The sequence below is a fragment of the Penicillium hispanicum genome (genome assembly GCF_028827665.1).
Source record: "Penicillium hispanicum strain IBT 35686 chromosome Unknown utg000006l_segment0_segment0, whole genome shotgun sequence".
Classification (NCBI taxonomy): domain Eukaryota; kingdom Fungi; phylum Ascomycota; class Eurotiomycetes; order Eurotiales; family Aspergillaceae; genus Penicillium; species Penicillium hispanicum.
In genome coordinates this window covers 1,597,890-1,612,962 of record NW_026623198.1, presented here as the reverse complement: position 1 = coordinate 1,612,962, position 15,073 = coordinate 1,597,890, and the positions used below count along the sequence as shown (strand labels likewise).

At 54.1% G+C, this 15,073-nt stretch overlaps 7 protein-coding genes across 7 annotated transcripts; 4 read left to right on the top strand and 3 right to left on the bottom strand.

Moving 5' to 3' along the window:
* Positions 1 to 513: 513 nt before the first annotated feature.
* On the top strand, positions 514 to 1,406 carry N7459_006932 (flavin-linked sulfhydryl oxidase ERV2; the record flags this gene model as incomplete). Its single annotated transcript, XM_056946100.1, has 3 exons — positions 514 to 737; positions 830 to 958; positions 1,082 to 1,406. 3 exons carry the CDS (start codon positions 514 to 516, stop codon positions 1,404 to 1,406), a joined length of 678 nt encoding a protein of 225 aa, XP_056798099.1.
* A 1,657-nt stretch (positions 1,407 to 3,063) lies between these two features.
* Positions 3,064 to 4,867, top strand: N7459_006931 (LYAR-type C2HC zinc finger protein; the record flags this gene model as incomplete). The annotated part of the gene is made up of 3 exons (XM_056946099.1): positions 3,064 to 3,084; positions 3,169 to 3,291; positions 3,371 to 4,867. 3 exons carry the CDS (start codon positions 3,064 to 3,066, stop codon positions 4,865 to 4,867), a joined length of 1,641 nt encoding a protein of 546 aa, XP_056798098.1.
* Positions 4,868 to 6,854: 1,987 nt separating this feature from the next.
* On the top strand, positions 6,855 to 7,949 carry N7459_006930 (uncharacterized protein; the record flags this gene model as incomplete). The annotated part of the gene is made up of 3 exons (XM_056946098.1): positions 6,855 to 6,971; positions 7,025 to 7,323; positions 7,424 to 7,949. 3 exons carry the CDS (start codon positions 6,855 to 6,857, stop codon positions 7,947 to 7,949), a joined length of 942 nt encoding a protein of 313 aa, XP_056798097.1.
* A 1,184-nt stretch (positions 7,950 to 9,133) lies between these two features.
* On the top strand, positions 9,134 to 10,141 carry N7459_006929 (uncharacterized protein; the record flags this gene model as incomplete). Its single annotated transcript, XM_056946097.1, has 1 exon — positions 9,134 to 10,141. One exon carries the CDS (start codon positions 9,134 to 9,136, stop codon positions 10,139 to 10,141), a length of 1,008 nt encoding a protein of 335 aa, XP_056798096.1.
* A 500-nt stretch (positions 10,142 to 10,641) lies between these two features.
* On the bottom strand, positions 10,642 to 11,028 carry N7459_006928 (uncharacterized protein; the record flags this gene model as incomplete). The annotated part of the gene is made up of 1 exon (XM_056946096.1): positions 10,642 to 11,028. The coding sequence occupies one exon, from the start codon at positions 11,026 to 11,028 to the stop codon at positions 10,642 to 10,644; it is 387 nt and encodes a 128-aa protein (XP_056798095.1).
* Positions 11,029 to 11,457: 429 nt separating this feature from the next.
* N7459_006927 (uncharacterized protein) lies at positions 11,458 to 12,657 on the bottom strand (the record flags this gene model as incomplete). The annotated part of the gene is made up of 1 exon (XM_056946095.1): positions 11,458 to 12,657. The coding sequence occupies one exon, from the start codon at positions 12,655 to 12,657 to the stop codon at positions 11,458 to 11,460; it is 1,200 nt and encodes a 399-aa protein (XP_056798094.1).
* Positions 12,658 to 13,660: 1,003 nt separating this feature from the next.
* N7459_006926 (alpha/beta hydrolase) lies at positions 13,661 to 14,758 on the bottom strand (the record flags this gene model as incomplete). The annotated part of the gene is made up of 4 exons (XM_056946094.1): positions 13,661 to 13,817; positions 13,867 to 13,992; positions 14,053 to 14,565; positions 14,622 to 14,758. The coding sequence occupies 4 exons, from the start codon at positions 14,756 to 14,758 to the stop codon at positions 13,661 to 13,663; spliced, it is 933 nt and encodes a 310-aa protein (XP_056798093.1).
* Positions 14,759 to 15,073: the final 315 nt, after the last annotated feature.

The following is a 15,073-nucleotide window of genomic DNA, read 5'->3' as shown; positions in this document are numbered from 1 at the left end:
ACTCTTTTCTAAATAACTTTCTCGTCTCGCATGCCACTCGGGCGCTTTCGCTGTGTGCAATTCACCGCGTATATCTGACGTGGGTCTGGAAGATGTGGAACTGGAGAACGGCGAACGGTATACAGTGGTAAACACTGTTCGAGTCACTTCGATCCATCGATGACGGCAATCGTAGTCACAAAGGAGAAAATAGTGCGAGGCACCTACCATGTCTCGACGTCGTAGACAATGAAGCCAGGGCTTAGTGTCCCTCAAATTCACTTGAGTGCGATGGATTCAGCCCAGGCATGACTAAGCCTTCCGTTCCGGCCCCCAGACCCTTGAAGATTCAAAGTGGTGGAGGGACTCCTGGAAAGTTTTCGTTTCGTCTGCAACCTCCCACTTCTCGACTCGACGACAGTGAACCTTGTCTACTGTTTCTCCTCAGGGAAAACTCTGTTCATTCCGTTGTTCCAGGTGTAGTGCGGTCGAGCGCCGACATCCCACCGTCGAGAAACCATCCCCCTAATCGACATGGCCAATCGACAAATCACACGGCGCATCGCCATCAGCGCCGCGGTCTCGCTATGCATCGTCCTCTTCCTCTTCATCCGGCAGGGCCCGCCGAGTCCCGCCGTCCGAGCCCCAGGCCACATCGACCACGCCGTCACGCCGACACCCGCCGCGGGGATCAACATCCAAGACGAGACATTGAAAGGAGCCGCCGTGATGCCTAAGCTCGGCAATGAGACAGCCAAGTAAGCAGACACGCCCATGGACACAACGGATTCCCTGCTACGCCTTGGAGATCAGTCCGACTGACCGGTGCGCCTGGTGGCATGATTTACAGAGCGGAGCTTGGTCGTGCCACATGGAAGTACTTCCACACCGTCATGGCGCGGTTCCCGGAGAAGCCCACGGAGGATCAGCAAGATGCCCTCCGCTCATACATCCACCTTTTCGCGCGACTCTATCCTTGGTATGTGATCCCTGCTTCTCTCCTCGCCGGTTCTTTATCATTTGTTTCGCGTTGTGGACTTAGGCACCGGCCCCCACCACCGTCCCACGCGCAGTTCGACATGCAAAGCTGACCCTGAAACAGCGGCGAATGCGCCTCTCATTTCCAGCAGCATCTGAGCAAGTATCCGCCCCAGGTTTCGTCGCGCAAGTCTGCGGCCGGCTGGGCGTGCTTCATCCACAACGAGGTCAATGCCATGCTCGACAAGCCCGAATTTGACTGCACGAACCTCGGCTCGTTCTACGACTGCGGCTGCGCAGAGGAGCCTGGGGAAGGTGAAGGCGAGCGCGAGACCGCGAAGTCGGATGCGGAGGGACACTCGCCTGCGACGCGCGCTGATGCGGATGCGCCGCCGGCTGACTCGGAGGGCCACGATCACCTGGCCGTGGAGATCTCAAAGGAAGCGTGAGTTTGTTTCTCGTTTGGAGGGTGGTTGAGTAGTCCGGCGCGCACTAGTGCCTATCTCGCGGTGGTCTTACTGACTTTCATGCAATAGGACTACGCGTGGTTGATGGGGCATCGCATGCTCCTACCGCTTCTTTGGCAGCCGAGTGCTGCCAGTCTTGCATGGCGTTCTGGGTTGGTCCCTCCTACGCATCCGCTCGAGCTGGTCTCCTGGTGGTCTTGTACATTAGCTTCGTTTCTTGATAATATCCATATACTTCGCATGTACCCTTGGCACCGTCCTGCGCACGCTCTCCGCTGCCGGGGCCCGAGTCGCCGATCGCTGCGCGACATGTAGACATCCCGGCCCTGTATACATCCACATCCACGATGAGACGACCTCGCTACACCCGGTCCTCCGCTGCAAGGACTGGGATGTGCAGCGTCGATCCCCGAGCCCGCGTGCACCCAGGATTCCCCCGACCTGGTGATCGCGAGGCCGCGCATGACCGGGTTCGTCGAGTGCTTTCTTGCGCCTATCGATGGAGCATCTCCCATTCAAGGGCACCCGTTTCCGCTGCCCGCATTCCGTGGAGCCGGCTCGTCCTCGATTCAATCCGGATTTCGTAGTCGAGGACTCCTAAAGGGGGAACTAGTGAACATGTCGCACTTACCTCGTGATACGGGATGCCCACTAGCGCCCGGGGAGGAAGACGACCCTCGAGGAATATCCGAGCAGAAAGCCATTGCATCCAGACCGGCGCAAAGAACAACGATTCCCAACACAGACACCCCAGCAAGGGAAGAGTCAGATATACCCATGAATGCGATGGCAGACCCAACTCCGAACCCCAACACGCCCCCACAGCCTCAAACGCTCGCGAAGCAGCATCCATGGCGATGACCGTGTCGCCCTAGAGCACTTCCGGTCTCTGATTTGCAGCCCAAAAATAGCGGGGGAGGGGGAAGTCGGAGCAGCTGATAACAAATCAACGCGCCCGGTCTCCTGACAAGCCCGCCTGCACAGCCAACCAGCGCCGCGCGATGCAATCACCCTCGTGATCACGATCGCCATGATTGGAGCGCCCGTCCTAGCAAGCTCCGGGTGATGCATGGAGTGGCGGCGCGGGCGCGTTCAGGCGCGACGATGAAACTGGCCCCGCGGGCGAAGGGCGGTTTTAAGACTGGGATCCAGTTGGCGTCAGGGGCGGGTTCTTGTTGCTGCTTCACGATTGTCGCTACATCTACATCTATACGTATATATCTGTATATCTGCATCTACATCTGTATATCAATCTATCTACATCTACATACATCTATATCTACTGTATCCACAACCACCCCAATCAAGTCTAGTGGAATACCGGATCAGGACTAGCGTGGTCCAGTCGCGCCTGCCGCTTTTCGACGCGAAAAAAGAAAAAAAAAAAAAAGGGAAAAAAGAGCGGCTTGAAACTCGGCGCTTCTGCATATGCGCTCTCTACTCTCCTCTTCTCTCAGTATTGCACCCACTGACATCGCGGTCGACCTCTTCTGTTGTCTGTATTTTCGTCGACTTGACTACAATTGTTGCGCATTCGGTGTTCGTCTCCGGTGCTACATTACTTGTCTCGTGCCTACCATACCTGCCGAAGCCCGCTCGCTCCCTCCCCTACGTGGCTAGCTGATTGTCCACCCTAGATATGGTGTCCTTCTCGTGTGAAGTGAGTATCGTGGTTCCATTCGGCGCAATCGCGCGTTCCCCCAGGAGAGACGGACAGCATTTGACTAATGCGTGCTTGTTCTAGGGATGTGGTGATGTGCTCACCAAGAAGAAGCTGGACCCCCACCGCAACCAGTGCCGCGGTGCATCTTTCACCTGTATCGATTGCATGGTGCATTTCCGAGGCACCGAGTACCAATCACATACGGTGCGTCCCTATCCATATCCGTGTTGAATCGACATTCCCATGTCTGCTGCGGCGTTGCTGACCAGACGACCTGCCATAGGCCTGCATGAGTGAGGCGCAAAAATACCAGGGTGCCCTATATAAGGAGAAGCCGGGCAAGGGCCCGAAGAAGGGCCAAAACACTCCCAATCAGAAGGCCAAATCGAACCCCAATGCGCGCAACCAGCAGCCTCGTGTCGAGGATGCCTCCGATACAGACAACACCAAGGCCACCGCGCCGCCCCCGCCGGCGCCGAGCCCTCCTCCCGTGGCCGAGTCGAAACCCACTGCCGAGGCGCTGGCCAACGGCGGCAAGCCCGTCAATGTCTTCGACTACCTGGTCACCGATGAGACTCCCAACGCGTCCAAGGTCTCCTTGGCCGCGCCCAAGGAGCAAATGACCATGGTCAACCATGCTCCGTCTCTGTTTGAACCTAGCAACGCGCTGGCCCGTCTGGACACGAAGACCGATGACGAAGGGCACTACGATGTCGCATACGAGGAAAATGGCTACTCCTATGGCGCCGACCCTATCCCGCCATCAATGTACTCCAAGGACGTGCCCAATGTGTCGGCCGAGTTTGTGACCCCCGCGCCCAAAAAGAAGAAGGACCGCCGCAAGGAGGAAAAGCGCGCCTCGGGCAGCGTGAGCGAGAAGAAGCGCAAGCGCGGGCAAGAGGAGACCTTCAGCAGTCCGCAGCACGACGTCGACACGCCCATGATGGATGCGCCGTCCAGCGTCGTCAACAACGCCGGCACCCCCTTGCTCCAACACTCCGGTCTGACTGGCGGTCTGAACCGCATGATGCGCTCGCCCTCCCCCGATGGCGACGACACCCCCGACCACGGCCACCAGACGTACCAGGACGCCTCCTCGCCCATCAAGCGCACCCGCCGCAACGGCAAGGAGACCCACGGCGACCCCGGCCTGGGCATCTCCATCAAGAACCGCGCCGAGAGGCTCGTCTCATCCATGTTTGGCGGCTCCGGCTCTGTCGTGTCTGCGGGCAGCGGCGCCAGTAATGAACCCAACCCGCGAGCGCTGGTCCGCACCCGCCGCGGCAGCTCCTCCAGTGCCGACGAACACCTGGAAGTCCGCAAGAAGAAGTCGCACCGCTCCCGCAACCCCGACCCGCACGCCGACGCGCGCAAGTCCAAGCGCAAGAGCAGCAACCCCACGGACGGCGACCGCCCCTCGCGCCGTCAGAAGCAGAGCGACGAGCGCCGCCGCTCAGACTCACGCTCCCCTCACCGCGAGCGCCAGGTCACCGTCTACAAGCAGTCCAAGCCCCCGGCCCGCAGCGAGGACGTGCTGCAGCGCGAGATGGCCGCCCACTTCCTTTCCCTGGTGGCACGGGATAGCGAGCGCGGGTGCTCCATCCACAAGGCGTTGAAGCGCTTCCACCGCGACTTCACTGATGAATACGACGCCGACCGCGGCCGAGACCATGGACGGAGTCGTGCCGACCGGGAGCGCCGGAGTGAGGATGAGAAGGATCTGTGGCGTGCTTTGCGCTTGCGACGGAATGACCGTGGCGAGATTGTGGTGTTTGTGTAGGAGTGCCTACAGTCGGCATGATATGTATGGCTTGGTATCCTTTTGGGGTGGATTTTTTGGGGACTTCAGTCCGGGCAGTTGGCTGCCTCTATTTATTACTATATTCTTCACGAGGTGAATGGTTGTCTTTTGCATAGCGCGATTATGTCCTGACTTGGATTTTTACTTTGGATGGTCTTTGCACATTGTCGATAATCAGACCTAATTTGGACGTTCAACTCTGCTTCCCTAATTGTCAAATCGTGCGAGGCACAGATAGGAATGCCCACGAGCACATCCATTTGCCGGATTTTGCTGATCCTCTTACAGTCGACCCGCTTCTAGAATCTCACCTGGCAGCCACTGATGAGATTTTGGCACTGCACGTTGGCTGTCAACCTTATGAATACTCCACGGCGGAGTCATCCAACAGCGACTATATCGCTGGCATGGGACTACTGATCCTATTCCTACCGTCCTATCATCCGTGAGTAACATTGCCAATTCAGCATAATCATCTAGCGAGTCGATCTTCCAGCTAGCCTCGTCAAGATAAACCTAAATGGAGGAGCTTTTCCGAGACAAGACCGCCACTCCGCCCTACATAAATCAGCCTCATCCTCCACTTCAGCCTCGCATTGACCGGCCTTTGTTTTCTGGTACTCATTCGCCCCGCCGCGGAGCCATTGGACCCTTCATGGAGCTAACGCTGAAGGCCTTTCGCATCGTGCCGTTCGGGGCGGGGCGTAAATTGTTTACATATACCTCCGGGACCCCTAACTAGACCCTCCATTACTTTGGTCTTTTTCTATCCTGTCATTTTTTTCTCCGAGTCAACTGCCATTCATTCAATTCCTTCAACTCCATTGTCCAACCACCGTGCTGCGCCGCACTCTCCTCGCCCTGTCCGTCTCTACGGCCGCCCTGGCCATGCGTGTGGAAGATTTTGGATGCTATCCTCAGTTCCAGAGCCAGTCCACCTGCAGGTCTCCAGATAGTGGAACTTCTGTATGGCAGTGTTTGGTGGAACATGGGGTTGTGTCGGTGGGCCAAAGGTGACATTCGCACCATGGTCGAGTTGATCGGAGAGTGATCGGCGTGGAGTCATCCATGGATTCCTACAGCCAATTGGGCGGTGAATGAATGCTTGGTAGATTCTTAAGAAAGGCCGGGCTTTTATGACCCTAAACCACTATCGGGTTGGCTATACCGAATATTCAAAACCCTCTTTTATATGTAATAGAATGTCATCCCCAGGTCGGCATCCCTCTGTGGGTCCCTTGCTACCTAGGTGTATGTATAGATATTGGTAGTTCTCCCAGGTCATTGGATTTATACTCTGTTTTCTGTCATAACAAGAGAAGTGTCTCCCAACTCCAGTATGAAAATTGCCCATACTCTAAGTTGTTTTCCTTGATCTCAGTCATTAATTACACAGTTCTTGTACAGTTTCACCATTCTAATCCTTATAGACCCACGGGTGAGTCATCGTGCACAGCGCCTGACTCACCACGCCACTCACTCACCGCTCTCAGTCCCGCCTGATACTGCCGGCCACTGAGGTTTTTATCGGAGCTTTCCAGATGTTTCGCCTTCTCAAATACGACCTTGCCCTTGAGGCTGCTGTCTCTTGCATTTTCCTTTGTTGGTCTTCAGTGCCACTGGCTGGTGCTTTCTCCTTACGTTGACAGCTTTCTGTGAGAGTATTTCCCCCACACGCATTGCACTTATCTTGCACGCCTATCGCCCATTTCCCTCACCATTTCATCAATTTGTGTATTCAGTCACGCACAAGACGCAAGAATTTGGATGAGCACGTTAGTAGCCACGAGCCAGGGCATCTCAGCTCACCGGGACATGTCAAGCTCAGCTGCACCTCCATCAGCCCCGACTGCCCCGCGCTCTCGACACAGACGTCGTGGGAGGGGTCCTTCAAACCGTGACGGGCAACAACGACAAACCCAACCAGCTCAATCAGTGGATCATCAGCCACCAAGTGAGACACAAAATGCCCAGTCGATACCTCACCCCGAACAACAAAATGACAACTCCCGCTCTCGAAGAGGTAATAAACAAGGCAGAGGATCTGGGGGACGCAGAGGGCGTGGCACTGGAGGGCGACGAGGTGGACAGGCCCAGGATGCAGAGCCATCTGGACAGATATCTCAGTCTCATCAGCAGTCTCGAGGAATGAGAGCTCGAGGTTTTGAGGCACGGTTGACGAGGCCGAGCCAGGATGCGGGGGACCAGGCACAGGAACCTGCTGGTGAGGCTGAACTGAGCCTCCGAGCAGATGCGCCTGCATTTGTACCCGGAATGCCGGCATCTGATGTGCCAGCATCTCTCGCGTCTGGTCCCTCTGCCAAAGGAAAAGGCAAAGCGAAACCCAGGTTGCCGCAGAAGCCTCCCAAGGTCACGACTAAATCAACAGCTGATGATATCGCCACCCGCATTCATGATGATATCGCCCATAACTTGTATGAATGTCCGATCTGCACCAGCGAGCTAGGCCGACGATCCAAAATTTGGTCTTGTGAGTTGTGTTGGACGGTCTTCCACCTCAGCTGCATCAAAAAGTGGTCGACGAATGAAGGGGCAGCAGCCCAAAATACGGTCCGGCAAACGGATGACGGAGAGTACCCTCCTGCTGCCCGTGCCTGGCGGTGCCCTGGCTGCAATCTGTCGCATGAACACTTTCCCACCACGTACACCTGTTGGTGTGAGAAGGAGGCTGATCCCAGACCTCTTCCTGGTCTGCCTCCACACTCCTGTGGTCAGACATGCTCACGGCCTCGTAAAGGATGTCCACATCCGTGCGATGCAACCTGTCATGCTGGCCCTTGTGCTCCTTGTACCGCTATGGGGCCCACCCAGGACTGTTTTTGTGGTCGAAACTCTTCCACAAAAAGATGTCAGGACACTGATTACCAGAAAGGATGGAGCTGTGGGGAGATTTGCGGTGATCTCCTCCCTTGTGGTGAACACGCCTGTCCTCTTCCATGCCATGAGGGGTTGTGCGGTGCATGCGAGGTCAAGACCAATGCTCGCTGCTATTGTGGCAAATTGCAAACTGAAATGTTATGCAGCTCAAGAGACGAAGTGATGGAAAGTCAGATCGTCCATGATGATGGGTCTGCAGAGGAATGGACTGGATGCTTCGGCTGCAATGAGATCTGCAATCGCCCATTTGACTGTGGGGTTCACTCATGTCAAAAGAGTTGTCATCCCCAGGAATCACATCCTGCTCATTGCCCTCGATCGCCGGATGTGGTTGTCCGTTGTCCATGTGGCAAAACTCGCTTGTCCAGCATTCCTGGCTTCCAGCCTCGCTCCTCGTGTGAGGACCCAATTCCAAACTGTCTCGAAGCTTGTGGTAAAATGCTTGCATGCGGTCATTCTTGTGACCAGGTCTGCCATACCGGTCCTTGCGGGTCTTGTATGCGCCATGTCCCTGTTTCGTGCCAGTGTGGTCGCAACACCTCCATGAGTGTCTGCCACCAAGGCAACATTCAACCACCCCAGTGCTTCCGCATGTGCAAGGCGACGTTGCATTGTGGTCGCCATACATGTACCGAGCGATGCTGCCCTGGAGAACAGAAGGCTATCGAACGTCAGGCCGCAAGACGGAAGCTGAAGCCACACCTCCGCCCTGTCGATGAGGATATCGAGGCGGAGCACATCTGTACACGAGTGTGTGGTCGGATGCTGAAATGCGGAAGACATACATGCCCGGAGTTATGTCATAAGGGCGCTTGCAACACTTGTCGAGAAGCAATCTTTGAGGAGATCTCCTGTAATTGCGGACGATCAATTCTGTTTCCGCCACAGCCGTGTGGCACTCAACCACCCTCATGTTCCTTCCCCTGCCAACGCCCCAAGGCTTGTGGCCATCCTCAGACTGCGCACAACTGTCATACCGACGAGGAAAACTGCCCAAAGTGTCCATTCCTGACTGAGAAAGAGTGCCTGTGCGGCAAGCGAGTAATGAAAAATGTACCCTGCTGGCTCACAGACGCACGCTGCGGTCAGGTATGTGGTCAACAACTGAAATGTGGCTCCCATTTTTGCAAGAAAGATTGCCATCGACCCGGCGAATGCGAAGACGCAACAATGCCGTGCAAGCAAGCCTGCGGAAAGACCAAGGGTCTGTGCGGTCACCCTTGCGCTGAGCCCTGCCATGCTCCTTATCCTTGCCCTGAACAGACGCCTTGCTCGTCTATGCTCACAGTAACATGTGGCTGCGGGCGCCTGCGCCAGCAAAAACGTTGCAATGCCGCCAGGGCAATCATGTCCAAGGGTCAGGTCCAGCAGCCGGAGCGGCTGCCATCACTCACGCCATTAACATGTGACGATGAATGTGCCCGTCTGGACCGGAACCGTTCCTTAGCGTCCGCACTCGGAATCGATATCGACCAAACGACCACCGTCCAGGCTTTTACGTCGACGAATCTTCCATACTCCGCCGAAACCCTCGACCAGTACCTGAAACTTGCCTCCACGGTGCCACTTTCGACTTTGCAAACCTATGAGACGAACTTGCATGCCCTTGCAACTGATACTTCCAATCGGTCGATTCGCTTCCAGCCAGCCAAGTCCACGCTTCGCTCCTTCACTCATTCCCTGGCTTCAGACTGGGGATTTATCACCGAAAGCCATGACCCCGAACCCCATCGACATGTCTTTGTTCTCAAGCCGTTAGCTTGGAACCCTCCGGTCTTTGGAATGGGAAGTGGATCTACTATTGGCATTGGCGGAATGAGCGTGCGTGAGTGCGTGAAGCTCCGCGAGCGAGAACGAGCCAAGGAGCGCGAAGCCCAGCGTGTCGCTGCACTGGAGGCCAAATCCGCTCGCGAGGCTGCCAAGGCACAAGCCGGCGCGTCTGGCGATGGCTGGGCCCAGGTGGCATCGCGAGGCAAGAAGTCTGCAGATGGCAGCACTGTCAGCACTCGGAGTACTACTCCAATTCAAAGTGGCTTTGGAAGTCGAACCATTTTCTCTGCGCTTGCCACTGACGGTAAAGCGGATGCTGTTCCAGGATCCAAGAAAGAGCGTCTGGTTCTGCGGTCTGGTGTTGGTGCCGGAAAGTCTATGCGACCACAGCCTACAGAGGTGGTTGACAGCTGGGAGGAAGCCGAGGAAAAGGAAGAGCAGGAAGAGCGAGAGCAGAAACAAGAACACGAGCAGGAACAGGAACAGGCCCCTCAGGAGGAAGGACAAGAGCCTGCGTCTGGAACACAGATCCACGAAGAGCCAGCTGAGACTGGAGAGCTGCCTTCTGGTGAGGAGGTAGAGTGAAGGCCACAATGGGCCGAGTCATGAATCACGGTTATGAGAAAGCCATTTGGCTTGATATTTTCCATATGATACCCGGCTAGCATTTGGGGACCTTGAGGGCCGACCTCTGGTAGCCACCAGCATATGGGCATTGCTTCCAAGGTTATGGTGTTTTTTTTAAGTACGGATCCATGTGGGAATCAATAATGAAGAAGCTATACACTTGTCTTATTTCGCATCCCTGTCTACTGATAGTGTTGTGATTGGTACTTGGGTATTGCAAGGAAGAGCAAGACAACTGCTATAATTTATGTCTTACTCAAATCCAATTAGAAGCCAGTCCTTCCAATAAGAATCCTTCAAGCCATCAGCAAGTAACCTGCGAAGTGACACCCGTGCCGCTTTCCAGTTACGTTATCAAGTAAACCCGTAGTTACAGCTATAGTAACATCCAGCTCTCATCATCCCGCCACGCAAACCCTCGCCCCAATCCACCCGCGGTCCATCGAATCCCCCACAACCTAAAACTCCAAACACTTCGAAACAGGCACAGCCTTGACAAACATCAAGCACCCCTCCGCAGCCGCCCGATACGGCCCATGCTCCATCCCCGGCTTGCGATACGCATACGCGCCCACGCCCCACGCCTGCTGCAGCGTGAGATCCTCCAGCCCGCCCTTCAAGAAGCACACCTCCTCAACAAAGGTGTGCGTGATAGGCGTGCCAGCCGTCGTAGTGTGTGGTTCCCACCATTGCAGAACAGACTTGTGCTCTGCGTCTCCGTTGAGGATCAGTTCCCAGATCCCGGTGCCGACTGCGGACCAAGGCTGGGTAGAGGGTGCGTCTTTGGGTGTGCCGGGTGGTGGGGGTGGTGGTGGGACCGTGAATTCTTTTTGTTGGAAAGACATTGTGTTTCTTGGGAATTGAATGGATGAAGGTACGGAGTGGGATTTGGGTTGAATGGCTGGCTTGATGGCTGCGGTTCTAATGTCGTGCGCTGACAAATATAGAATTGCTCGGTGGACATCTCACAGCCAGGCTGGAGCTCTGGAGGAAAGCACCGACCCCAGTCTTTACGAGTTGAAAGTAAAATCAGAACACATTGCTTCAAAATGGTACATTTGGAAATGATGCACCGTCCTTTTAAATCCTGAAAATGTCAGCTTTTGACGCTAGAAACGACTGCCTTGCCACCCATAACTTTAAGAGCGAGCTGGCGCTTCACCAGATATAGTCCAGTACTAATTTGCACCAACCGAGCGTTGTCAGACATCATCCTGCTGGTCCTGTTTGTTGGCTGTTTACGATCTTAGCAAATTCAATGCAGCGAAGTGGGGTTAGGATAAAGGGTCGACTTGACAGGAAGAGATCTTCAACCGAGAAATTGCTTCAGATAGAGTCCAGCGACAAGAAACATCTCGTGTATGATGATCTGCGACCAAGTTTAGAGTCTCTGTAAAGGAGCTGTCTTCGACGTTTGACGCAATTTCTTTCAGAATCTTCCCATAGGCCCAGATATCATTCAATCGACGTGTTTGGAATGGGAGATCGAAGGGCGACATTTCATGCAGAATCTCTGGAGATTGCCATTCGCGCGTTACTCCGCCGATGCCACTGATATCAATGAGCACCGCATTGCCATCTTTGTCTAAAACAATGTTTGACGGCTTTAAGTCCATGTGGGTTTTCTGTGCGCGGTGCATAGTATCCAAGGCATCCCCGATTTGAACAGCCCATTGCTCCCAGCCGCAATCAGAAACAATTCCTTCCTTGAGGATGAATTGCAAGGAGCCACCACTATGATACTCCAACAAAATACCATTAATAACACTCTGTGGATTGCTTTCCTGAGAGGTTGTGTAGGGATTGGTAAACACTGCAACGCCAGCAGGCTGAACTATGCCACTCACGCCCCTGAAGTGTGCGAGGTTCTCCAGTTCTTGTTGTATAACCTCCGTATCTCGTGGATGGTACAAAGGGCGGTTGACCACCTTGAGAATATACGGTGTTCGGTCGCCTTTATGGAAAACACGAAACACTCCGTCTGCTATCTCAATATCGTGTATCAATTCTGTGATATTGACGGCTCGAAAAGACGGGAATTGGAGGAGTGGTGGGTATTTCACTCTCAAGGGATCCTCTCGAGTATAGAATGGCATGTCTTTGAAGAACTTTGTGGGCTGGAGACGCAGATTTTCAGGATCGATTGTTTTCATATCTTCGTTCAAGATAATTTCAGTCACAGTATCGTCCAAAGGGGACAGCGATTGAAAATCGATCATAGTGACGAAGTTCTGGAATTCCTTTCGTCGTTCACATTTTGGTTTGATCTGCCCTGGTTCGGCATTGTGACAGGAAGAAGACATTGTGCTCTTCCATGTGACTTTGATCCACCATTTTTTGTCATGTAGGTGGTAGATCACTGTCTGAAAGCGACTGCAAAGCTTGGGCTTCCCTTCGCCTCTGAAGTCCTTGTCTTCACTGTATGCCTTGAATTCTAGCTTAGGGGGCGTGACAGAAGGGGTTGTGGCTGGCATGTTGTCTTGCAAAGTATATTCGCTGGGCTGTTCCTTTGTCTTTTTGGCTCGCAGAAAGCAAAGAAGTGAAGAACAAAGCTGCTCATGTTCGACGAGGAGGCAGGTGATATGACCCCCTTACCTACCGCGTGACACCAGATATGCTATTGGTCGTCAGTGTATTTCACGGCAGTCAACAGACCATTACACAATACTTACGAAGATCAATACAAAAAAGCACTTGTAATAACAAAGATGGACGGATCGGTGATGCATATTGGGCTATTTCTTCAACGATTGGGTGGCGGTTGTCGAGCATCAACACTTATTTCAGCGCATGTGCGGAATTTTTGTTGTTTGTATAGTGGATGGTAGCCAAGTACATTAGTATCGGATCGAGTGGCATGTCTGATGCGACGACATGCTTACTGCGTGAGAGCGAAGGCCTATGCACAATGGCCAGTAGTGGTAAGTGTAAAATAGAGACGAAATACAGAAGAGGGGAGGAAGAACCATATAGAATGAAGGAGGCGCGGCGAGCTTTTGTCTTGGACCAACAGAAGGCGAAGCATACAGAGCGTCATGTTGGGGCGCTAAACTTGAGGCAAAACTAACCGGATGGCGTAATTCACAGACCCGCTGTTTAGTTACATTGAACAATCCCGAAAGTGATAAACCTCATACAGACCGACCCAATCAATGAAACACCGGAATGTGAATTGAACATCGAGAAGGAACAAACGCCTAAATCAATTGTAGTTGTGCAGTGGACAGCATCAGTACATGTCTCCGTGGTCGGTCGGTGGGATAGGGGTTGACTTGGTATTCAGATCGAACGGCGCATCAGAGAAAGTGACCTTCGAGACAAGTCGATTTCATTCAAGTACCTCCTTCCAGAAAAGCAAATCTTAATGGTTCTTGCTCTTCGAGTTGAAGAGCGGGTATCATAATCTTGTGGCATCGTGCTGAACATGGTAGACCAGAGCTGAGGTTGAGTTTACACTGCCAGCCAGCAGCTTCAGCTTCACTGGTCACTCAGCACTTCCTCCGTGACGAAAGAAAGGATGTGCTCAAAGTAGCCAGGCTCGGCTACAGAGTCATTGTGGCCTCCATTCGGCAAGGTGCGCCAGACTTTACGGCTGGACTCGCAGACGGCAAACAGTTGGGTCATATTCGACGGGCTAATTCTTGTCAGCCTGCACATTCATCTCAACAACGAAGTTTGCTTACGGTACAAGCTCATCCTTCAGTCCGCTGAGGAAGAGAATTGGCACCTTGGTGATCTGTGGGAGCACGTCCTCGCTCGTCCAGTATTGATGGCAGAGACGAGCCAGGTATCGTGCGGGAGGGAAGACACTGGAGGCTAATCAGTATTTCGTCCTTGGACTCAAGCAGGTCATAGCTGCGAAATCTCACGTAGGAATCAACTTCCGAATGCTCAGGAAGGTATTCTCCAAGATCAATCCCGCGACATCACCTTGTTCCTGGTTTGTGGCAACGAGGTTGATAGCCACAGCGCCACCCAGACTCTGCCCATAGACGACGATTTTGGTGTCTCGGGTCTCCGGCCGTTGTCGCAAGTAGTCCAAGCCGGCCTGGGCATCAACCTTCAATCCTGTCTCATCCGGTGTACCCGTCGACAAACCATACCCTCGATACTCCAGCATGAAGACATTACACTGCAGGGTATCTTGGACAGCCTTGGCAATAGGGACCCGATGGCCAATGTTGCCGGCATTGCCATGGAACATTAAAACCGTCAGGTTGCGCGAGTAGCGAGACTTGGGCTGACGCAAGAAGAGGGCATGAAGCGATTCTCCATCTGGAGTCGGAATTTGCAGGTCTTCGAAGTCGGTGATTCCGAATTGACGAGGGCTCGGCACGTTTGTCCGCGCGTCGACGGGGACATTGCGGGGGTATATCAATTCACTGGTGATGTCGTCAGTCCCACCATCCATCGATTGGGCACACGCTAGACTGCTTACTTCTGCTTGAAGTAGAGGAGACCACTGGCGACCACAGCCAACCCAGAGGAAGCTAGGACCGGGAGTCGGAAGAACTGCACTGCGCTGTTCGCCATGTTACTGATGCTCCACGACGGAGGCGGCGGTGATTCGGACATGGCGAGGCGCACGAAGCCAGCACAATTGGAGCGTCTTGGAAAGCGTGTGTAAAGGAATGAATTCTAGCTTAGTGATAATTTATCTGGTCAACAGCGATGGAATGGAAAGCCAGTGGAGGCCTCAGATGTCTGGGGGAGTTTCAGGAGGGTCGCGGGGGCTGGCGATAACTAAGACGTCCTATCAGCGCTGGCGGCGCCGCTCACCGCCCGTGCTGGGACGCGTTGGAGCTTCTGCCTTCCCTTACAGCTCGATGATAGCATCACCAACCTCCCTCATCCTACACCTTCCTTACTCCCTCCTGACCCGCTTGTCAT